At 36.7% G+C, this 24957-nt stretch overlaps 1 protein-coding gene across 1 annotated transcript in view; it reads right to left on the bottom strand.

Moving 5' to 3' along the window:
• PRIM2 (primase, DNA, polypeptide 2 (58kDa)) overlaps positions 1-24731 on the bottom strand; it is a 256639-nt gene extending 231908 nt beyond the window's left edge. The window contains exons 1-5 of the mRNA XM_004673597.2: positions 24605-24731; positions 23745-23906; positions 21558-21661; positions 18787-18866; positions 17129-17249 (exon numbers count right to left, since the gene is read on the bottom strand). Coding sequence (XP_004673654.1) covers positions 17129-17249; positions 18787-18866; positions 21558-21661; positions 23745-23898 — 459 coding nt within the window. The 5' untranslated portion in view covers positions 23899-23906; positions 24605-24731. The remainder of the gene's footprint in view (positions 1-17128; positions 17250-18786; positions 18867-21557; positions 21662-23744; positions 23907-24604) is intronic.
• Positions 24732-24957: the final 226 nt, after the last annotated feature.

The following is a 24957-nucleotide window of genomic DNA, read 5'->3' as shown; positions in this document are numbered from 1 at the left end:
CAAGGTCAGGCACCATTCCTTTACTGGTTTCACTAGCTCTCCCTCCTGCACATTCATATTCACACTGTGAACTGACTGCTCAGATAGTCAATAGCTCAAAACTGAACTCCTGTGATCATAATTCATTTTCACCAAAATGTACTTGAAACATTTTATCAATGGTTTAACAAGTTATTAGATGAACAATTCCTCTGATTTTACAATATTGACTTTTTAATCAATATTTTCAAGCAAATATTAATTAACTGTAAGTAACCTTTACAAATAAAGTAACTTGAAGTTGCTTTCCCTAGTTTCCCTATGAACTAAGTTAATCAAGTCTTTGAAATTTGCAAATGTTTCCTTTTACTCTAAACTATTTATTTCAAGCACCCAGTTAATTGGCAAGATGCCTATTTCTTTATACAGCTTTCTATTAATGGGTTTCAAACTTTCTTCTTTATGACATCTCCCTTATGTTATCTTCTGCAATAACCTTTTGGTGAACAATTAAGTCTTCCCAAACTCAATCTTCTTTTGAAACTCCAACTGGCTAATGTCTTAAAAAAAAGAAATTTTCCTTTCCCATTTTTATTATGCAACTTAGCAGAAAATGGCTAAGCTTTATTTGATTCTAAATTTTTGGTAAGATTTTTATTTATCTTTATGTAGAAGAACTAGAGAGGTAGGGGTGGGGAAGGGAATTCACCAGAGATAAGAGTAAGAAGCAGAACAAGAGGATTTGCTAAAATAAACTGCTAAGGGAAGCAGCAAGTAAAACAGGAGAGGTCTGCTACACCATGTGTGGGTTAGCACCGTGGCTGGGGATCAAACTTAGGCCATTGTGTGATAGCACTGAAATTAATCCATAGACCACCAGGGAGGCCCTGATTCTAAATTTTTAAGCTGCATAAAATTTTGGACATTTTCAAGGTCCCTGGAGGAGAGGCAGCCTATTTCTGATTCAAGAAAGATATAATGTCTGAAGCTTTCCAAGTCTTATAATATTATTACAAAAACATGACTTTATTTAGCTGGAGAGAAAAAGGATGAAACACATTTATTCAAGCAATTGGAAATTAAATAAAAGAATAGGAAAACTAAGGTTAAAAAAAGGAATTTATTTATTATATTTTCCCTTCTAGGCTATTGGAAATCAAATCTTCAAAAAATAGGTTATTTAACAAGTCAGGTGTAGCTGCTGTATTTATAGTTATATCATATAGCAAATTCAAGTAGATAGAATACTTATGCTATTTTTTTATACCTGAGGTAAAGGAAAAGAGATGTTTATTTCAAGAGATGCTCAGATACATGTTTGTAACAGAAAATATCAGAAATCAGTTTTATGGCTTTAACAAAGGTGTTCTAGGTATTGACCCCATTGAGCATCTGTAGTTCTTCGGAAAAATATTCAGACATCTGAGGCTGCAAGTTGGTACTGTGTTGCACCCATCATAGCTCTACTGCCTCTCTGCCTTCTTATCTAAGAATCAGTTCAAATACTGTCAGAGCAATATGCCTTCCTAAATTCATACAGCCCTTAACAATGACCTCTTTACTTTTCCATAAATCTTAAAAGATACAGCAAACATTCTAGCACATTATTTTTTTACCACGTAGTTTCATGAAAACACTCTTCCTACTCTCCCAGACTATAAGCATGTTAATATAAATCCTCCATAACATACCAAATAATGATGCATATACATAAAACATTTATCAAATATTATCCACAAAGTAATATAAGTGACAGAAGTGACCCCAAAATCTCTTTGTCATTGTACATACTGCTAAGTTCAAGTCCCTCTCAGCCACTTTCTGACTATTAGGGCCCTAATAGTTTTCTGACGTCCCATATAGGCAATCTACACCAAGAAGGAAGAAAGAAACTTCTTATCTATTTATCTTACTTCAAAGTCCACTAATGGCTTCCTCCCCCTGATTATACCCTGGTCTCAACTTTCACTTCTATTCCTCATTATAGTCAAAATGTTCAAGTGCTTCACCTGCACTTAAACTATGGATTCAAATACAGGAAGACGTCACAGTGTCTCTCAGAAGGCTTGGTGTTATTCAGGGACCCTGTTACAGGGCAGAAAGCAGCATTACCACACTGCCCAGGGGCCACACTGCCCAGGGGCCACACTGCCCTATTCAGTCACAGTCCTGCTTCCAGTCCTCTACCTCAGAAATCTGAAAGTGTTTATAATCCTTGAGAAACCTATGACATTAATATAAATCTCCCTGTAACTGCCATGGTTCTTGTAGTACTATTGTAACAGGGTGATCCCGAGGAAACGCAGAGGTTCCAGGTTCCCTGCCCCACCCAGAAGGAGGGTGGAGCTGAGCTGGGAGGAGAAGGATCTGGAGAGGAGAATGAGGAGGAAGAACACAGGATGGAGAGTCAGAAGGAGACCTGAGGAGGCACATGGAGCACAGAGATACGTGAAGCAGCTCTTGTTTCTTGGTCCTGGACTGGGTGAAACAGATGTGGGTGAGAGACCCATGGGGAGGTTAACTATGGCAGCATTTATCTTGGTGCTAATTTTGTTCTTTTGCTCCCAGACTTGTCTGGCCATTTCTGACCTGTTACTATGAGTCCCTACCAGAAGGTGCTTTAGACTTGGGGGGTGGGGGTGGGGTGGCTGTCAGGCCTTGCTTTGGGCCAATCCCTTTTGGGTAGACTTTTGCCCACAAGGGGATGAGTAACTTCGGGTGTTTGACTTAGAAATTATATTCTTCGTCTTTTTTTGCATGGCACACTAATTGCACTAAAGTTCTTTGCCATTAAAGGTCTTACACGCTTTGTCTTGATGCGGCGGATGGCAGAACCTATTTAGAGCAGGCAGGTTTGAGGGCTCAGAGGTGTCCCTCTCCCTGCCCTGTAACACTATGTTATTTTATACACATGATAGGATACCTTTTCCTTCCAGAAGCTGAACTACACACCTAAAGGTAGACAGTTTCATTTTTTTGTCCTCAAAATTACAAGAGAAAGAATAATGGGTTCACATATTCTAGATCCATTATATTGTTCTCTGTAATGATCCTCACATTGAGTTCTTTCTCAAAGAACAGTCACTGTTCTGTATCTAAATTTTCCTTGCTACTGTTAGTTTTGAACCACAAAAAGGTGGTGAGGCAAAATTATTATTTCTACTTTATAGAAATAAATAAAAGAAGTCCTGAGAAACTTGAGAGAATTCTGATGCTACATCTTGTTCATTTTGTTTCTTGTCTGCAGTTAAGGTCATTACAATCCAAAAGTGATATATCTTAAAGAATCAAGAAAGTTGAGCAGCAAATTCAAACAGCTGTGTATGTGTTTACATTCCTCCTCCATTCTCCTGTTCCTTAAGCAAAGTGTTATAATAGCAGCAAATGTGTCTGCCAGCCAGAAAGGTTTTATTAGGCTTCAACAACCTCTTTACTTTTCCATAAATCCTAAAAGATATAGTACTGTTTCTCTGGACTTACAAAATATTTTTTAATATATTTTTACATTTTCAATAGGAAGTAATTTCTGTGAATTTTTTATATGAATTAAAATCTTACCCTTAAATTACCATAATCCAGATTCCCAATACAGAGATCCAATAGCAAGTATTTAATATACTGCAACCTCTTCAAAGGGCACATGAAAAAAATCAAGGAGTCTTTGTGGTATGTGGTGTTTATAACTTAAGATCCCATTTACTTATTTAAACAGAGCCTTTTCTATTTAAGAAAGTATTTTTTTGACCTTCCACAGGACACACCTGAATATACTCACCATCCCTTTTTGTGTTAAAGTTAGCAACAGAGAGAGTTATCCACAACCTAGGCTAAACTAAACTCATCAATTTGGTCTACTTTAAATTTTAGCAAACTCTGACAGAGTAGGAGCACTGTACCTTACTATCTCTTTTCCCAGGGCTCTAAAATACAAAAAAGGTATCTTTGGAAATAAAATGACCTCAAAGGATTCTCAGGTTCCCAGCAAATCTCAGGGATGTGGAAAGCCTCTCTTCTTCAAAATAAAAAAAAAAAGACCTAAATAGCTCAAGTCCTTCATGGCATCATTACAATCAAATTTTTGAAAGAAAAAACCACTAATTTTCTCATTTCTGTCTGTTCTGACTAAACTGAGCTTCCTCAGTTATTTTCTCTACTCATATATTCATTATATTTTCATTTTCCATGCATACTATCAACCATAGTTATGACATATTACTTTCATTCCTAAAGTCTTTCCATTACATGATAGGGTTGTGTGAGTGTATCTGAGGAACATGGTTTTGTTTGGTTTGCAATTCAAATTCAAGAAGCCAGAAGCTATACCTTAGCCACCAATTCCAATTATCTTATACTGCATAACAAATTATCTCAAAATTTAGTGGCTTAAAATAATAACCCTTTTATTATAGCTCTCATTTTGATGCTTTGATGCAGCTGGTAATTCATCTGCTCCATGTGGCATCAAATGAGGTCACTGGCAACTGAGCTGATGAATACACTGACCGAGAAATCCAGGCAGGTTCACCCACATGTCTGGCACTTTGGCAGAGATGGCTTAAAAGGTGATCTCAGTTGGGACTTTACTGAGTGCCAAGATATGGCCTCTCCAGAAAGACAGTTGCTGATTTACTACAAACTTCAGAACAGCCTCTCCAGCAAGTTGGTCTAAGTAGGGTTCTCAATGGCAAATTAGGGTTCTCAGGAAAGTGTACCAGATACAAAAAGTGGACACCAAAAGTATCCACTTCTTTTTGTGGATACTTAAGGGCTAGCATGGTGTCACCTCTACCAGATTCTATTGGTTAAAGTAGTTACAAACCCACAGTACTCTATGAACCTTTATATTCTTATGTTAACTCCTTTTAATCTCCTGGGAGCTAGACAACAGAATCATAGGAGTATCCTCCCCTTTGCCCTTTGAATTCAACTACAAAAAATTTTCATGATTCATTGGTAGCCTAGCACTTATTATATATACCCATATCCCCCTCATTTCACATAAAAAAGAAGACTTGGACCAAAATCATTGCTAATTCATTTTAATCAAATTCTAGCACTTCAAATTCTATTAAACTTTGAAGTTCTAGAATTTTTTTATTGCTGTACACGTATTTGCAGCAATCATTTTAAATGTTCAATGGGATAGTGGTAAAAATTTTAAAAATCCAACATTTTCCATATATACACCATCCTTCGCAAATCTCATGCAAAAAAAAAAAAACTAGAAAAAATACTACAACTAGCATTAATGATTAACATTTATCATGTGCTTACCATCTGCCAGGCACTATTTTAAATGTTCCCTATGTATTCATTTATGAAAATGCCCCAAACTTACATGGTAGTACAACTATGTTTTTTACTTTACATATAAGGAAACCAATTAAATTGGAAAGGAAAAGACAGCTAGCAAGTGGCAGCACCAGTATTCAACCCCACGGTACTAAGACCTATTCTTCCTCCCTAGACACATAACCTTTAGAGTAAAGCACACTCTGGCAGCAAACAACCTCCTACTACTACCGCTGGCCTTGGTATAGGTCAAAACAGGATTCTTATGTTACTCAATCCTAATACAACTGGGCTCCCATTCAGGACCTCAAACATTTTCTGTTACTGGATCATCTCTATCTGACTCAGACAAGGGGAAAAGCAGTTTCTGCCTTGGTTTCCCCAGTCTTACCCCTAAATCAGCTCCAACTCTAAATGAACCCCACTATTTACAGACCCTTGGGGAAATCAAAAGTCAGGGAGAATACAAAGGCTAGAGCATGGATCCAAATTCACTGTTCCTGAACTAAGACGTGCTTCCTGGCATTAAAGCTGACCCATATATATTGGCTGTTTCCTACCACATCTCTCAAATATGTTAAGAGGAAGGTTCCATCACAATAGGAGAGCCTGGCACACTGTCCATATTCCATTGCTTCCATGCATGGTTTGAATGCATATGCACAGGACTACCCTGGTTCCCTTGGAGAAGCTGACTTGCAGCAGGAGGTTAAAAAAAAGAGCCAGGAAAAAAGTAAGAGACCCAAAAGACCAACAGCATATGACTAAAGAATTGAATGAGATCAGTTAAACAGACCAAAATAGCCAAAGTTCAATTCTTAAACTTTGGGAATACTGAAATTTATAATAATGTTGTCTATACCATGTCTTTGGTGCACAGAATTTATGAGTTATCCTGTACTGCATTACACTGAAAGTCTATAGATAACTACTGTATTTGTTATTCCTTAAGTTTATGTCTTAATTAGTTTGACAAGCTGATTTTAAATAATGAAAGCCATTTTGAAAGGTCCATTTAGACTTGTGCAGATAATCAGCATCTGCCTCTAATCAAACTGAGATGATTAGCAAATTAAACCCTTTAATTAGCATTTTGCATGATTTAGGCAAATTATGCTTGCATGGCTTAAAAAGGTGAAACGGGGTGAATTTATTACTTAGAAATTCCTTTGAATCTTTATTAATTACCTAATTTTACCACATAGACTGTAAAAATAAATACAAATTAAGTTCAGCTTAGTTTGCTAAAACCTAGCACTTAACATGGAGACTACTTCTGTTATTTACATAATACTCAGAAGAGAAGAAAAACATTTCAGTTTTCTTTGACAACTCCCCCAGAGGTCATGCTTACCCAAACTAGATTCAAATGACATTTTTTAAGAAAAATAGGGGGAAAAAGAAAAGAGAAAGGAACAGGAGGGAAAGGAAGTAAAGACAGGAGCATCTTATCTTTCCACTTTTGTCATTTAGTACCGCAGTCCAGGTTTATCTCACAAGGCATTCTACTATATAGTTTAAAAGAAAGTCATTCATAAGAAAGTAAGTAACCTGTCAATATTCTTTGCTAGACAAAGAGAAATCAGGGGACAACAAAGCAGCAAAGCTGCTGTCACAACAAATCAAGATACCACCCCTTTCTCTCCAGAACTGAATTCTCTCACACAAAAGTGAGGAAGACTTTTTTTTTTTTTTTAAACATATACTCTTTTAACTGATCCAAACATCCCACTAGCTAACAAAACAAAAGTAAGCAACTCTGGGATTTGATAAACAAAAGACAAGTAATAAATAGCTAGAGCTTAGGGAATAGTAGAGAAATGCTATTATTTCTAATATATATTAAACACCAGCTTCTAATGAAGACATGATCTTGGATACAAGTCCTCAGTTCTTGAATTAATTCTCTTACCCAAAAAGGAGTAAAATTAATGAGTAGACTTTTCTCATGACTACAGATGGTAACCTACTAAAAATTCCAAATAAATCATCTTTACCCTGCTATAAATACAACTCAAACTATAATTTGTGTGTGCACATGGTCACACATAACTTTGTGACAAAGTGGTAAATAAAAAGAAAAATACAACAAAATAAATTAAAGCCAAAGCAGGATAAAAATAAACAGGTAGCGGCCCTCCCTAGTGGCGCAGCGGGTTAAAGCACAGCACTGAGAATCTAAAGCCGCTTCCGCATGAGTTCGATTCGCCTGCCCCGGAGGTGACCACATGGTGTGGCAGACCTCTCCTGACCCGCCCGCTGCTCCCCTCAGCAGTGTACTTCTTCGATCTGCCTGTTCTGCTCCTCACTCTGTCTCTGGTGAATCCTCTCACCCTCCGCGTCTCTGGCCTGTACCCCAGTTCTGTATGTACAAATAAATAAATCTTTTTAAAAAATAAATAAATAAATAAATAAACAGGTAGCTATTCTTTCCAAATCCATATTCTAATTGATTTGTATGCCGATCCAATTATAACCCTGACAACCTGTATCTTGTGAACCCAAACAATAGCTCTGATGTAGACCAATCAACCAAACAGTACCAAAATTGTTTCTTTAAAGACCTGTTCAACTGGCAATATTTTTAATATAATTTGCAGTGCTTTGCATTTATAGACACTCAGAAAATATTAGATGGCTCAATCAGTGGAAAAATCAAGCCTACATTCCAAAGGCTGTGTGCGCGTGTATCTTTTTTTAGGGTTTTTATAGTGGGTCTCAGACAAGGAATCTACACTCTAATTTGGCACTACAAATTTGCAACTACAGTACAACTCCGAAATGATATGACATACGTTCAGTTGAAAATACTGGCTACTCCTAATCCTTAAAATATAAACAGGACAACAAAAATGCAAATGTAGTTTAAACTCTTAAGTGTATAAATGCCTAACATTTAGTTGTATTCATGTACTGTTTAACAAGCCCTTCTAACCATTTACTATTAAGCAGAAAGAAACACAAGTACTTGCAAAACATGCACAGTAATTCATGTCTTTTTCTATTTCCCCCCTTCTACACAAAGGGAGAGCTAGAAGTTATAGCACAGTGCTTTGGCTCCCCCAAATGACACTTTGAGAGCATAATAATCCTATCAGAGAAATGAAACAGATGCCAAATACAACTGGGTCCCCTTGGCCCATCATCAGAAACCTGGCAAGTACTAGGTTCAGTTTAAGTACCATCATCACTCATTTACCCGACTCTCAATCTGATCAATCAAGAGTTTATTTCTAAGTACCAAAAGATGAAAGTATTATATAATTAATAAACAGAGGGGAAAAATAAGGATTAATTATTATACCAATGTTTTCAGTTAGAAGTATTAATAATCAAGAACAGCAAAAGCTTTCTATAAAAACACCATAAAACGAATTATATAATTACCACAAAAAATAATTCCAAGACTATCTGAGCAGGCCTTCAAATGTGGCCAGTCTTTCATTCAACAAATAACTTTCCTTATCCATAACACAGACATTGGCAATAACCTTTTAAAAGAATTCTGCCCTGTTAGCCTTCTTCAATTAGATGGCTAACCTTTTATTTTCTTAATTACATTTTTTTTCATGTTAAAATAATTACAGGCTCACAAGAAGTTACAAAAACAGTAGAGAAATACAGGCCCCTTTACCCAGTGCTCGTCAATGGTTATAATTTAATTATAGTATAATAGCTAAATCAGGACAACTATATTGCTAGAATGTATATGTGTAGTTTCATGCCATTTCATCACATCCATAGATTTGTGAATCAACCACAATTAAGAGGAATTATTTTTACCCTGAGGATCTTAATACTAATTAATTAATCTCATTAAGCCTTTATCAGACTCATTCTCATGTTCGATTAGTTGGCAGGTTCAGTAGAAGATCCACAAAATGGTGTCCAATATTTTCTGGCAAACCTTAAATCTCAACTCTCCACTTCCTTATTCTCTCAGCTACTACAGTTATCTTCATCAAACTAGATTATAACATGTTAGTCTACTCAAAAACCCTTAACATTTCTCTCCTTCCCTTAGCCTATTCTATTAGCCTCATCTTTCACTCTTTTCTATAACACAAAGGTATGTTTTTACAAAATCAAAACTAAGGTTAAAGTAGGATATGTGAATGTATGTTCTTGAAATAAAAAAGCAAAAAATCACTAGAATGTTAACTGAATACAATAGAAGACATCTAGGAGATAGGAGTTATTCTACAATCAGGACAAATGAGATGATGAACCTATAGGTTCTAGCTGGAAAAGGGGATAAAGGGGATAAACCTGCACTGGGAAGAAACAAGCTACTGTTTTTTTTGTTTGTTTGTTTGTTTTTTGAAAGTAATTTGGAGGGGATTTGCTTTTTTCTTTTGTTTTAGCCAAAGGTTCACATCAGTTTCAGTGGTAATAGTCTAAAGCTGGAAAAAATTATTCCAATGACCTTCAATATATGATGACTGAATAAACGGTGGCATACACACTTACCATGGTTCATTGGTTTTGAATGCCTGGAACTCCTCTGGTATTATTCACCATCAATATCATCATTACAATGAATTAAAATATAAATAAATGTTGAAAATCTTTAATTATTTTTATTATTAACATTTCTCAAGTCACAATCATAGATAGACAATGTCTAGGAATTTCCATACAAAAGTAAGCCCAAGACCAGAAACCTCAATATTTGAATAGCATAATCCAAGGAAAAAGATACCCTTTCACAACATGTTCATAAAGACATGCCCAAGCAGAACAGAAAGAACTGAAAGTCCCATGTCAAGCCCAACAAAGGGTCTGGAATAGACAATTTCAGTTCTTTCGTGGATATATCTGCTTACCCTGTTACACTGGCAAGCTCTGCATTCACAATACAAGATCTTTGATCTCTTTTCATGAAGGGAATTGCAAAGAAGTATTACTGGGATGCCACTTTGGCTATTTCCTTCCTCTACTCTCAAGTTCTTGGGGGTACCGGCCACGGGCAATATTGAAGATCTAAATTTAAGAAGACTTTTTCACAAAAAAATAGAAGACACCCAGATATAATTTTAGTCATGGAAACAATGTGTCTGGGAAGACAACTACTTTAGTATTAGTGTTTTTTTTGGTAACTATTTTTTTAAGAGACTAATTCCATTACTAAATACAAAAGTAAAAGCAGAGTAATTTTTAAAGAAAACCATCATGCAAAATGGGGCATAGTGCTAAAAATGACACAATCAAGCAACTACTGTACCACTTCCTAGAAACACTGTAGGTGCTGCACCTACTGGTGCAGGTTGGTATGATGTGTATGTATGCACACACAGGGGTACCTCAAACATCACACCAGGGATAGACTTTTCTGAAAAGGTGAACAACTCAGAAACATTCAGAACAAAACAAAGTATAATCTTCCATCAATTTACTTGGTAGTTGTATGCTGGAACAATCACAATATATAAAAATCATGGGGGGACAGGTGTGTTTTTTCATAAAACATTTGAGTCAGGAAACAAATCACTTGCAACAGATTTTTTTTTATTGTTGTTGTTCCATAAACATAAAAAGAAATATCAAAAAGTAAAGGGCCTGGAAAGAGTCATTTCTGTCTACAAAAGGACCACAGCATCTACTACCACTGTTGCAAACATGAAAAATACTACCAAGATGTCCAGCATATCTGGTAGCAGGCTTATTATTCAGAATTTTCATAATAAACCAAGAAGCCTCCTTTAAGACTCAGTCAACAACCAGATCTCATTCTAAGAAGTGCCTGCCCCTCTGTTAGACAAGAAGAAAACCTATTCAAGCCCATACTTTTCTTTCCATGACCTAATCAAGTGCTCCTATTTCATGCATAAAATCCACTCCTGATTTGCATTTATAATAATACTTGATTATTACATGATTCGATTGCTGAATATAAACTAAAACATAGAAAGTCATCAAAGAAAAATCTTTGTTAAAATGACCAGAAAGGGCCCTCCCTGATGGCATAACGGGAAAGGGCAACACTATGAAGCTGGCAGCAGCCTGCTTGGGTGCAAGTTCAATCCCCTGCCCAGAAGTAATCCATGTGGTGCAGCAGACCTCTCCCGTCTCTCCTACTGCTCCCTCAGTAGTGTACTTTGTCGGTCTGCCTGTTCTGATCCCCACTTTGACTATGGTGAATCCTCTCATCGCCCATGCACCGCTGGCTTGTACCTCAGTTCTGTATACATAAATAAATCTTTTTTTTTTTTTAAAAAAAAAAAAAGGAATCGGAAAAAAAGTAACAGAGGGTATGGAAAAGTGGTGGGCTAGATAATAAGCGACTCAACAAAGATGTGTGACAATGTAATGTTTTCCCTAAGAGGCACTACACATTACTATACTAGAGAAACTACCTATAGTATACTTAATGTGTTTCGCTTGCATTTCTGTCAGAAACTGTCAGCTAAAATAAAACATCTTAGTAAAATTACAAGTAATGCTTTAATTTCCTACATTAATGTTGCTCTCTAACCTCACACCTGTGTTTATATATTCTCTTTGATGGGTCCTGTCACCTTAATTTAATTACACTGTGCATTCCACTTTATTTCAGTATTAAGGACTCACTAGGAAGAAATCTGTTCATGTAGTAAGCACTTTTTGTGATTTACACATTTCAAAAACCAAAACTAGTGATCTCATTTTTGAGTTCTAATTTTCTAATAACTTTAACTCTGGACAAGTTACTTATCCTGTCTGGGCTTCAGTTCTCTCATGCAACTGTTCTGAAGATTAATTTATATAATTCCAGGTAAACCAGTCACTTAGCATCTATCACACAGTAAACACACAACAAATGTTAGCCCCTAGTGACTAGCTTTTCTCCTCTGTCTCCTTACATCATTCGGCAGACCCAAGTCTTAATATAACAAGTTCACTGTTCACTCAGTCAATCAACAAGTATTCTTAGGGAACAAGGATCCCAAGAAAGTGTTGAAACAGTTCCCTGGATTTTCTAATATATATGAATATATAGATGCCTTACTCCTTGAATCAAGTAAAAGGAGTGAACATGGGCTCTCCCCGGTGGCGCAACAGGTTAAAGCACCTCATTATGAGGGTCTCCCAAGCCACTGCAGCAAGGCCAGGGAGCTGACCCACATGGAGCAGCAGACCTCTCCTGATCCACCTGCTGCTACCCTCAGCAGTGTACTTTGTCAATCTGCCTATTCTGCTCCCCACTCTGTCTCTGGTGAATCCTCTCACCCACCACACCTCTGGCCTGTACCCCAGTTCTGTAAGCATAAATAAATATTAAAAAAAAAAGAGTATAATTGGTTATTAAGTTCTGATATACACAACAGATGGAGTCTTGTGCAAAAGCTCCATGGGAGTCAGGAACTGGGAGAATACAATGTGAACAGAGATGAGTAAGAAAAAAAGCCAGACAGTTGGCAGTTATCAAAAGTCTGGTACTGCACCAACCATCTGAAGACCAAGATCAGCAACCAGTAGTAGGTAGAGAATAAACAAAAGCCAGGAAAAGGGATTTTAATTGTTGTTTGCTGTTAGGCAAGCAGTGAGCAGCAGAATGGATATTTCCTAGGGCGTGGATAACTGGATAAATGTTGTTACTACAGTATTCTCCTGTCTTTTTAACTCAGATTTAGTTGCTCAATAACTAGGAAACAACGTTTTTGTTTTTGTACCTCCATTAGCCTTCCACATCCTTAATTCTTACTCTCATCCAAAAGGCAGAGCAATCTGACCTAGACTCTGAAATAGTCCACAACATGACTGCAACTAAAAAGGATTAAATTTTCAGGAGGCTGAATGAAAACAAGGACAGGTTAGGAAGATTATGGAATGAAAAATAGTGTACACATTTAAACAGCACCTTTTTTCAGAACACCTATATAAAACATGAGTAACACGTGACAGTACATATCAGTATAAATGTGAAACTACAGAGAATACTAGAACACTAAAAATTTACTTAATGAAATTAATTTCATTCTTTTAGGATCTAAATAACAAATTATATATCTAGATAACATCATAAGACAATCAGGACACAGAGCCCAACATTGTGTAGGCTTCAGCTAATTTAAAGTCATGCATTTTTTTCAAGGACAAAGTCGGAGGTATATAGTCAGTCATCAACAGTGAAAATACAAATAATTCTATATTCAAATGCTGCAAGAAAACTTTAAAAAAGGAATAACTTTCACAAGTTATTTTGAAAGTTTTTGCCTATGTTAATTTTAGCCTTCAAGGCTAATTCAGTTTGAAATTACATATTTAGTCACAGCCTCTTTAGGTTTAAACTGTCCTTTAATCAGCAGAATCTAATTTTGATCTAACTTTATAGCCTGATAAGGAAAACCCAAAGCTGTGAATATCTAAAATAGAGTCACTAGGACCATCTGCCCTGCTGTATTTTTACAACTGTATACATAAGTGGCTAGGGCCTCAATTAACTAGAAAATTCACTGAAACTTTTCCTCATTCTCCAAATATAAAACTGCAACTAGCCAATAAGTATATATAAAATATGCAGGGTTGACGTCCATAATTACTCGATGTCAAAAACAATGTGAGAAGAAAGGTGTCATATTTGTAGAAATTGCTAACAAAAAGAAAACCCTGAGTAATACCTCAAGCTACCATCAAGACCACATGGTACATAAACAATTCAAAAGAAAAACGAGTCCAGAAATAAATCAATTTATGGCCAAATGACTTTTTGATAGGGTGATAATTCAAAGAAAGACAAATAATCATTTCAAAAAATGATGCTAGACAACTGAAAATTCACAAGCAATCCTAACCCCAAACATGCAAAGAATGAAGTTGAATACCTACTTGACATCACTTACAGACTTAACTCAAAATAGACTATAGACCTAGGATTAAAACTATAAAACTCTTACAGAAAACCATGAGTAAACACTTTTATGACCTTGCATTAGGTACAGTCTTCTTAGATAGCAGCAAAAACACAAGTGACAAAAGAAAAAAAAATCTATTAAATTAGATTTCATCTACACTAAAAACTTCTGTATTGCAAATGATATCATTAAGAAAATAAAATGACAATCCTTAAGAGGAGAAAATAGGGCCCTCCCTGGTGACACAATGGGTTAGGACACAGCACTGCAAGCTGGTCACCACTTCAGTGCGAGTTCGATCCCCACCCTGGAGGTGACCCACATGGCGTAGCGGACCTCTCCTGTCCCTGCCCACTGCTCCCCTCAGCAGTGTACTTCGTCAGTCGGCCTGTTCTGCTCCCCACTCTGTCTCTGGTGAATACTCTCACCACCCCTGCACCTCTGGCCTATATCCCGTTCTGTATGCATAAATAAATCAATCTTTAAAAAAAAAAGATAGTCACACAAAAACCTACACAAACCTACATTCACTGCAGCATTACTGCCCAGCCAAATGTGGAAACAACTCAAAAGTTTATCAACTGCTTAAAAGAAAAAATATTTTTATTTGATCATCAAGAAGAATGTGGTATTGACATAAGCTACATGAATAAAACTTGAAAACAATATGTTACATAAAGGAAGCTGCTAACAGAAGACCACACATAATATAATATCATTATGTGAAATGCCAGAAAAAGGCAAATTCGCAGAGACAGAAAGTAGATCAGTGTTGCTAAGGGACTGGAGAGTGACTACTAATGGGCACAGATTTCTTTTTTAGGATAATAAAAATGTTCTAAAATTAGATAGTGATGATAGACACATAACTGATTAAACTGAAAGTCAATGAACTGTATATTTTGAAAGGTGAATTTCAAGGTATGTGAATTCTCTATCTCAAAGCTATTATAAAAATTATTGTATTATTACTTGTGATGTTACTTACATATGTAATTTTAAAAAGCTGGACTCAGAAGCAGAAAGCAGAACAGTGATTGATTGCCAAGGGCTGGTGGTATTGAAAATGAGCAGATATTCATCAAAAGTTCAAACTTCAAGCATCAACATCAGTAAGTTCTGGGAATCTAATGTGCAATATGGTGACTATAGTTAACAATACTGGGTAGTGTACTGAGAAAGTTGCCATGAGAGTAGATTTTTAAATGTCTCTTAATAACGTCAACAATAAAAAAAAGTCAACAATAAAATGGTAATTATAGGAGGAAAACAGGTGATAACTAACCTTACTGAGATGATAAACCTTTCAAAACATGTATCAATCATAATACATTTGAAACTCACATAATGTTCTGTTAGTTATATCTCAACAAAGCTGGGGGAAGATATACCATATGATACTATTCATACAAAGTTCAAAAACTGGAAAAATCAATGTATCATATTAAAAGTCAATATAGTGGTTACTTTCAGGTGGGAGACAGGAGGGAGGGCACAAGGCTACCCGGGGTGAGAGAGAAGTTCTACTTTTTAACCTTGGGAAAGCTCACTTTGGGATATATCACAAAGCAACACACGTGATCATTTGTGCACTTTTCTATGCTCAATTGCAATTTAAAAGTTTGCTTAAAAAACAAAATATAGGCCCTCCCTGGTGGCACAGCAGGTTAAAGCACTGCACTAAGAAGCTAAAGCCACTTCCGCATGAGTTCGATCCCCGCCTGCCCCCGGAGGAGACCACATGGCGTGGCAGACCTCTCCTGACCCGCCCGCTGCTCCCCTCAGCAGTGTACTTCGTTGATCTGCCTGTTCTGCTCCCCACTCTGTCTCTGGTGAAGTCTCTCACTGCCCCTGAGTCTCTGGCCTGTACCCCAGTTCTGTATGTACAAATAAATAAATCTTTAAAAAAAAAAAAAAAAAATATATAGTCCTTGTTTCTAGAAAATTGTATTTGGCAATATGTTGAGAGATTCTAGAGTAAATAAATCTTTCTCTAGGGCACTTTTTCTCTCTGACCTAGTAAAATCACCCATTTTAATAACAGTTAAAATTAAACTTTTTAATAGGAAAGGGTAAAATAGCTATAATTAATATCGGAAATAATGGATGTCACTATGGATCAAAGCTAACAGCAAAGTGGAAAATACACAGGGTTAAATCAAGTGGTTCTGCACCTGACACATTCCTATGCCCTACGTAGATGGTACTGAGAAGATTCAGGGGCTCTTGAGAAAAATTGGAAAGTGCCTCCACTCAATGTCTACCAAATACTTACTTACTTCCCTCAACTCAATCAATAACCCACAATATTTCTTGCTATAATGGGTACATCAATCTCACTTCTCAGACAGGGCACTATTTCACCTACTCCACCTTCTAGATTTTTATTTGGCTTCAAATCAACCATTTTAACACCAAAATCAAGTCTCAAGCAATCTACTCCCATGTTATTCTGAGACTTCCAAAACAGAATGTTTTTACATTCTGCAACAGAGCCACCGAAAACATATAAATTCTATTTCCACCCACAATACTTACCCCTGCTAAACATGTCCCAGACATTTGTTCTTTTTATATTAATATGCAAATCATTCAGATTTGTGTGCAAATTATCTTTACACCATTTAGAGATTTTACTGACAAATGACTTTGAAGTATTATCTCCTCCAAACTTCATTATTGAAAGTAAATATTACCACTCCTGTTTCCTTTAATACATTATTAGCTTTAAACTTTGGGTCTAGAAGATTTTGGTTAAAGATTAAATTGTGTAAGTTAAGCTTTTTTGTATTTTCATAAGTCACATACTTAATAAAACAATTAAATATGAGGTTTTGCTACAAAGGAGCTCCTTTGTTTCATGGTTATGGAAGGAAAAGTCCATTGCTGTGCAAAGCAAACAAGTATTTTTCAGGCATATCTCAGGAAGAAAGTGCAGAGAAAGAACTTCATACAACACCAACACTTAGGGCCTAGGGAAACAAATGGCAAAACAACAGAAAATATCTATAAAATATACTTACAGCCTCAAATTGCAAATGGCTATCCTTCAAGAAACTTTGGATTTTGTCTTTGGGTAGAATACTGAATCGGAATCTAAGGAGATCCATTTCTTGTTGAATAAACCAGCGTCTAAGTTCTTCACTAAAATGGGAACAAGCAGATAATAAGTAAAAATGAAAAGTCCAGTGATTTTTTTTAATTAAGTCTAAGAAACTTCTATGAAATAAAATTCATATTTGAACAACAATAAAAGTCACATTTGAGCAATAAACAATAAGCAATTAACAGAAGTTAAAAAGCATACAAGTCCTCTATCGACATATCACAATCTTCTACGGTTATGTTAAATGTGGGCAAAAGGTGTTACAAACATAAAATTAAAATACTTCAATACTAGTTATATGATTCTCAAATTATATATATATAATTGGCAAGGTAGCCAATTATACTGGAAACTGGAGTACTCCTTCAGTCTAAGGTAGTTTCATCAATGCCAAGTCAACACCAAGTCTTTCAAAGTAACTATCTCTGAAGAGATTATGATCAAACTCTTCAAATAAGCACTGATCAGAGTATATAGTATATAATTTCACAAAATTTAATATATGTAAGTATATCTCTGTTTTTTAAAGTCAACATAAATTTACTAATTTATAAGATATACATATTGGGCATTGTTTTTATGTTATGAAAAATTAAGTCACTGCATATAAATATGATTTAGCCCTTAAACTCTAACGGCTATCAAGCTACCACCAGCCCCTCCCACATGGTGCAGTGTCGGGGTGCCCGGGACCCCAGCCCCATGTAGACTGCTCTTGTTCAGTCTACTACTCCCCTCAGTAGTGTATTTCAGTAGATCCACCTATTCTGCTCCCCATTCTGTCTTTGGTGAATTCTCTCACCACCACAACCCTGGTGACACCCCAGTTCTTATATGTATCAGGAAATAAAATAAATGTCAAAAAAAATCATTTAGGTTTATTTCTGAGGTGATTTTCAATCTGTCAGCAATTCATTTACTACATAAATGGCATAAACTGCATATCCTTTCCACAAAAGAATAACTGTAGGAGTAAAGCTGGTAATAATTTTTTAACTATTATCCTAAGATAGTAAACAATGCAAGATTTTCATTTGATGAACCTACTAATGAAAAGAAAAATTTTAAAAAATTATATTAAATAGCCAAAATTAGTACAAGAAAAAAGTAACCACAAAAGCTTAAAAAAGAAGTAAAGCAACTAACTCCTTCTCCCTCTGGGTGGCACTGCTGACTTACAAGAAACCAACTACCAAAGAAAGATTGTAATGGGCACTAGCCCTTACACTTTAACTTCTACAAACCTGTATCAAATTTAAGTATGCATTTGATTCATTATTTCTAATAAATACTGCCCTTTTTTTTCATGCATCAAAGTCTTGTAATGAAATCCCTTCTAATTTTAAATCACAAATGAAAATTTTTTGCCATAAAGTTAAACTGTTTCGACATACAAAATTTTGCAATGGAATTTTTTTTTTTTTTCACTAAACAACTAATTTCAAACACTTCATGACAGCAGTGTTCAATCCAGGAACCTCTGGTTTCTGATGGGCTTCTGAATTTTGCTATGTTCAGTACAAAACATGTCAACTCTCCGCATTGATTAAAATTAGAGTATAAATGTATACTCACGACTGGCAATAAGCAAGGCGCAAAATAAAGTGAGAAATATGATCTCTTCTTCTTGGTTCGTATTCATCTTCTAGATTTTCCTTAAAAATAATGACACATGAATAAAATAAATGTATTAGAATGGTAATAAGTATAAACGAACACTGAGTCAGCAAAAATCAACAACAAAGACAGTTTCAAAAAACACCTATCTCATATTTGCTTTCAGGATAATTCTCATTTTACTTAAGTGAGTAATTAGTTCAAACTGAGAACTACAGTGAACTTCTCAAAATTACCAGCTTTGGAAACCACTATTTTTGGCTATCAACTCCTTCTCTCTTAATTTTCTGCCTTAACCAGCTAAACCCAGTTAGCTCACCACTCCCACCATCTCTTACTTTAATTTCAACTGCTTTCATTAAAACCATTTGGCAAACCTACATTCTAAATTCACTCTGCAGTCCCAGTCTCAAATTGCTCAAAATTTCTGGAGAAAAACTGTATAACTGAGAGTTTAGAATATTAAAAACTCACAGCTTCTAACCTCAATAGGACCTTTATCAATCTAAGGAACCCTTATTTCAGTCCAAAATAGTGACAGCAAACACATCTTGAACATTTAAAAGGTAACAGACACTATTAAAATCATGTTTAATCTATTAACCTATTTCACTCTTTTAAATTAAACATACTATATCTCTATTTTTAAAGATAAGAAAACTATGGGACCAAGGATCACAAAGATTATAAACAAGCAAAGCAGGGACTTGACACACAATCATCACCTTCCTCTTTTCTTATGAAAGCTATTTCAATTTTCACTAGTTGGCCCACATTCCCAACCCTGCCACCTTTCCCTTCTCTCTCAGCAGATGACATCACCTACTTTACAGGTAATAAAGGTCCACCAGGCTGATTTCAAATCCAAGCATCTTCATCCATCCTTTGGACAGATATGGACAAGCATCTCTCCTTCCTCCTGCATAAAATTAAACCCTACATCTAAACCTGTAACCCATCTGTTCTTGACTTCTAAGGACCTTGATTTATCAAGTGGTTTCTCCAAGTATCTTCACCTCCTCTTCTTTTCTAGATCTTTCTCCTCAGCTTATAAATATGTATATCTCCTATTAAATGTGTGTATATACACATGTAAATATTTATATCTATACATATATGTGTATCTTTCCTTTTGCCTGCAACATCCTTGACATTTAGCCTCTTTCAGATTTCAGCCTCCAAATTACTCTAGTATTGATCAGTTGTTCTCACATAGCTCACGCCTAGATGTTCAATTGCTTTCAAACTTCTCACCTACACATTTTTTAAAAGTACATATTCGTTATCCAACTATTTCCTCAATCCTGCTATTATCCTGGCTTCTGCCTCTACTTACAAGGGCCTACTCAGTTGCTAAATCCAATGCAATCTGTGTAACTCATATTACACAATTTATCCAAAATTTCTAAAATTGTTCTGCTTAAGACCACCACCAAGAAGGTGAAGTGTCTAGATTCAAATCCTGACTCCACCATTTATCACCTTATGAGTTTGGAGAGTTAGTCAGCCTACCAATAACAGTTTCCTCCTCTGTTAGAAGAGAGATGATAGTACTACCTACCTCATAAAACTGTTGTCTGATTGGGGTTAACACAAGTAATCTACTTACAATATTTGGTAAGAGTAAGCAAAATATAATTGTTTGCTGTTGTTATTCCTATTCTATCAGTTAACATCATGGCCACTGTCAAAACCCAGCCCTCTTTGACTGCTATGACACTATTATCCTGTTTGATCACCTACCTCACACAGCACCTTCTCAATCTCCTTCCCAGACTCTCCCAATCCCACTTCATCTAAAGTATTGGTATTGTGCTATCTATCCTCTATTTCTTTTCTTCTCACTCAAATATGTCCCTAGGGTGCCATCCCCAATCCTAAGAGTTCCAAACTTCCTCTTAAATCCATACTCTCAGAGGTGTCCTAAGTCCACCCAGACCCATATGCCTATTCAACTTATCTCCACAAGACATCGCAAATTCCTGTCTAGAATTAAACTCAGTGTCTTCCTGCTAAGACTTGGTCTTCTCCTGTACATCACATCTCAAAATATCATTACCATCCACCCTAGCTGTCCTAACTAGAAATTCAAAATTCTTCTCTCTCTCTCCTCTCTACAACCAGTCCCTAAAGTCTTTTGATCCTACCCTCTTAGTATCTCTCCAGTCTTTTTCTCTCCATTTAATTCAGACTCCCATCATTTCCATACTCCTAACTTATTTTCCTCCTAACATACATGATCCTGTCAATTTGTTTGCTGTCTTCTTCCTAAAATAAAAACCACATCCATCAAGATACAATTCCAGCACTACCTCCTCTGGGCAGTCTTCCAAACCTCCCCAGTATAAGCTGGGTTATGTGGTCTTGGAGTTCCTGGAGCACATACCTAACAATAGCCTTCATCAGCCGGTATTACTCAGGGTATATTTGGGATGGTCTAGAGATAGCAGTGGGTGAGAGCCAGAGATACTACCAAGCATCCTGAAATGCACAGGGCAATTCCCGCAACAAGGAATTCTCATGCTCAAAACTATTCTGAGACACCCTGAAATATTATAACCATCTGATTACATATCCATCACCTGTGGAAGCCCAAAGGCAGCTTCCAACAAGTTATGCTACATTAAGTATTTTAAAGAGCCTCAATTCAAGATCTTTCCCACAACTGGTACTCAGTTCATAAATATATATCTACAAAATGAAGGAATATTTGTTTCTCTCTTACTTACTCTGAAGGAAAACTTGAGCTTTCGGATCTCTGACTCCAACTTACTGCGGTATTGATCAGTTGTTTTCACATAGCTCACGCCCAGATTTTCAACTGCTTTCAACACTTTAAAAAAAGATATTTTTTGAGCAGAAGAAAAATACATAAATGCAACATAACTTTAGTCACCTTTAATTATGTAAACTAAATCCAAGGCAGATAAAATCTACACATAGCAACTTCAAAATTAGTTATGAAAGATAACAAGTTATAACGGTTTCATTTTCTACAAATATACAGAGTAAGGTATAAATTTTTATAAGATAACCTCTCTCTGTGCAAAAAACATGCATGTTCTTCAACAGAATCCAAAACCAGGGATTCTCAACAAAGAGGGAGGGAAGAACGACAGATAATCACTGCTATATTGAGCTGCTGTTGTTGACGGATGGTAAAGAGTGTTGACCTGGGAAGAAGACTAAGCACCCTCTCCTTGCACCCTTTATGTAGAGTATGTTAAGCAGTCTGCTTCACTGACTCAGCATAGACTCATCAAAAGACAGTCCTTCCTCTACTGATGAAGCAGAGAAGAAATAACAGTGAAGGAGTACGGCCCTCAACTCATTCAAATGCACGGGCCTTAGAAGATGTCACATACTTTCAAAGTTCCCTACAACCCCTTGTCAATCTTTCCTCAGACAAATTCTTTCATCAATACAAAAGGCATGTTTTAATTCATGAATAAAAAGTTTTAGAGTATCCCTTGAATATAAACTCATGTCCCATAAGTTCCTAATTATGATATCCCAAACCAAATTCAATATATATCCCTTCAATCTGTGTCTTCTTAATATTCCCAACTGCACTGACAGAAGGGTCTACCACAAGGTCGTCCAAACTAAAACTTGGACCTCTCCTGCTCGCTCACTCTTCATTTCTAGTCACCAAATCTTGTCAACAATACCTCCCCACATCCCTAAAATCTCTACTGTTACTACCTTAGTACTGGCCCTTACTATTTCACCTTTTATGTGCCAAACCCCAGAGATACTTTTCAGCCATCTTAATCCCTATGAAGCTTCTGTGGGTGCTAAACTTCCTAAAAGCTTTTTCTCCCTTGCCCTCATTCTAATTCAACAGATATTGAGCATGCCCTCTCTGTATTAGCAGTTCTAACTCTTCCCTAAAAGTGATTATCAGCATCTCACCTCTCCTTCTGATTACCCCACAATGAGATCCTGCAACATAAACTGTAAAGAAAATGCTCTCATTTCTGTTTCAGTTCATGACTAGCTCTTTCCTTTCTTCTACTAACCAACACACAGGAAAAATGGGCTCCAAATATAGTTGTTACATCCTCCTTATACCCCATTAATACACAATTAGCAAAAATGTTCTTGCATTTGGTTAGCCATATTTTTCCATTATTCTAAAACTTGCCACTGTTCCCCAAAATATTATATTTTCTCAAGTCTCAAAGTCTCTGTAGAGGTTATTACCTGAGCTAATAACCTGAGAAAAACCTTTCAATTTCTGTTGAGATTTTCTACTAATCATTCAAGGATAGGTCCTTTTCAACTTTTCTAGTATTCTTTTTTTTTTTAAGATTTATTTATTTGTGTATACAGAACTGGGGTACAGGCCAGAGGTGCGGGGGTGATGAGAGAAGTCACCAGAGACAGAGTGGGGAGCAGAACAGGCAGATAGAGGAAATACACTGCTGAGGGGAGCAACAATAAGACAGGAGAGGTCTGTTGCGCCATGTGGATCACCTCCAGGGTGAAGTGGCTGCAGCTAGCTTGCAGTGCTGCACCCTAACCATTGCACCACCATTGCACCACCAGGGAGGACCCTCTAAGTATTCTTAATTAGATTACACCAGTTCCTCCCACCTTTACTTTCAGGAGCAATACAATTTACCTCTACACATAAAAAAGTAAATAATGATTATTATTTTGGATGTTTGCCTCCATGTACTAGAATAAAATTCAATGAGAAGCTTCAGTGAGAATTATTCATCTCAAAATCCCTGCCACCTAAGACACAGAGATGCTCAAGTAAAATTCATTGTATAGTAAATAAATGATATCAAATCCTCAATAAATATTTGTTGAGTGAATTGCTAAAGGAAATAAATTACCCTTACTCATTGCCTCAGTGTAAGTGCAATGCTCAAGAACATACAAATTGTTATTCAAGTATTACTCACATTTAAGTCTATCAATGGCCAAGGTTTCAAATTCTATCAAAGATATGTTTTCAGAAGGTGGCTGCAAGTAAAACTGCAGGCTATGAGGGTAGCAAGCATTCCTTTGGTCACCTGCCAACTTCAGTCTCCTCCACTTTCCACCAGAAAACTGCATCTTGTTACCTTATTTAAAACACACACACACATAAAAAGGTTAAAATAATGTAAAGTGCAATTGAAAGGAAAACATTAGCTCCCTATCCCCCTCCAAAAAAAAAAAAAAAAAAACTACCCATGAACAGATAAGATAAATTGAAAGGGGATGCACAAAATGTTTACCCTGGTTATCTTAAGTGACGACTCTGCATTTTCCGGGTTTTCTACAACACACCTGTGAAAAATTCTTTAATGAGCAGTGGGGGTGGTGTTTACTAGAGGAGACACAGGTGGTGTCCGAACTTTCAGCAAAATTAAATTCAGGTGAGATCTATGTCCCACCATTGCACCATTCTGCAATCCCAAGAGTTAATTAATAATTAAGGTGAGGTTACACGCGTGCAATCCTGATCTCCAAGGAAAGCACTTAGAATTTCGGTAGATACAAGACTTCACCTACCAATCCAGTTACTTAGTTCCTAGCTTACGACCCTGGTAAATGCAACAACTGCTCCGAATCCATTATTTCAGAACTTCCGTTAGGGAGGATCAACCAATTCTTTGTAGAAATTAACACCCCGACGCATCACCTAGCTTCCCCGCGTAAAGCTGCCTACGTTCAACTCACTGACACTTGAGTCTCTGCCCCAAAAACCAACCAATCCCTAGACCCTCAACCCCCGCAGTTCAATCCTCACGCTCCCACCAACAGCAAAATGTTCTACCTTTCTTGACTTTCAAGTGTCAGCACTAGGGTTACTGTCCTTCATAAATCCGCAGTAGTTCCTCTACAACGCAGCAGACGCGAAAAAACACAAGTACTGAGAGCCGCTTTTCCCGGGTGGCGGGAAATTTCAGATGCATTTCATTGCGGAAGCGGATGTGCTGGGACAAAGAGGCGGGTCCTCGCGCGTCCAGCCCACTTGGTACGCTGCGCATGCCTGGTGGGAGGGCCGGGAAGTCCAGGCAGTTTTATTCACTTCGTGGCTTACAAAGTGCTTTTGGTTGCTGAATTTTAAGCTGCACCTCCTGCAGGTTGACGCAGTAGCTTCTGACGGTTGATATAAGGTGCTGGAAT

Source organism: Condylura cristata, unplaced genomic scaffold, assembly GCF_000260355.1.
Source record: "Condylura cristata isolate star-nosed mole 26May11 unplaced genomic scaffold, ConCri1.0 scaffold00001, whole genome shotgun sequence".
Classification (NCBI taxonomy): domain Eukaryota; kingdom Metazoa; phylum Chordata; class Mammalia; order Eulipotyphla; family Talpidae; genus Condylura; species Condylura cristata.
The sequence above is the reverse complement of the archived record's forward strand: the minus strand, read 5'-3'. Positions and strand labels throughout refer to the sequence as shown.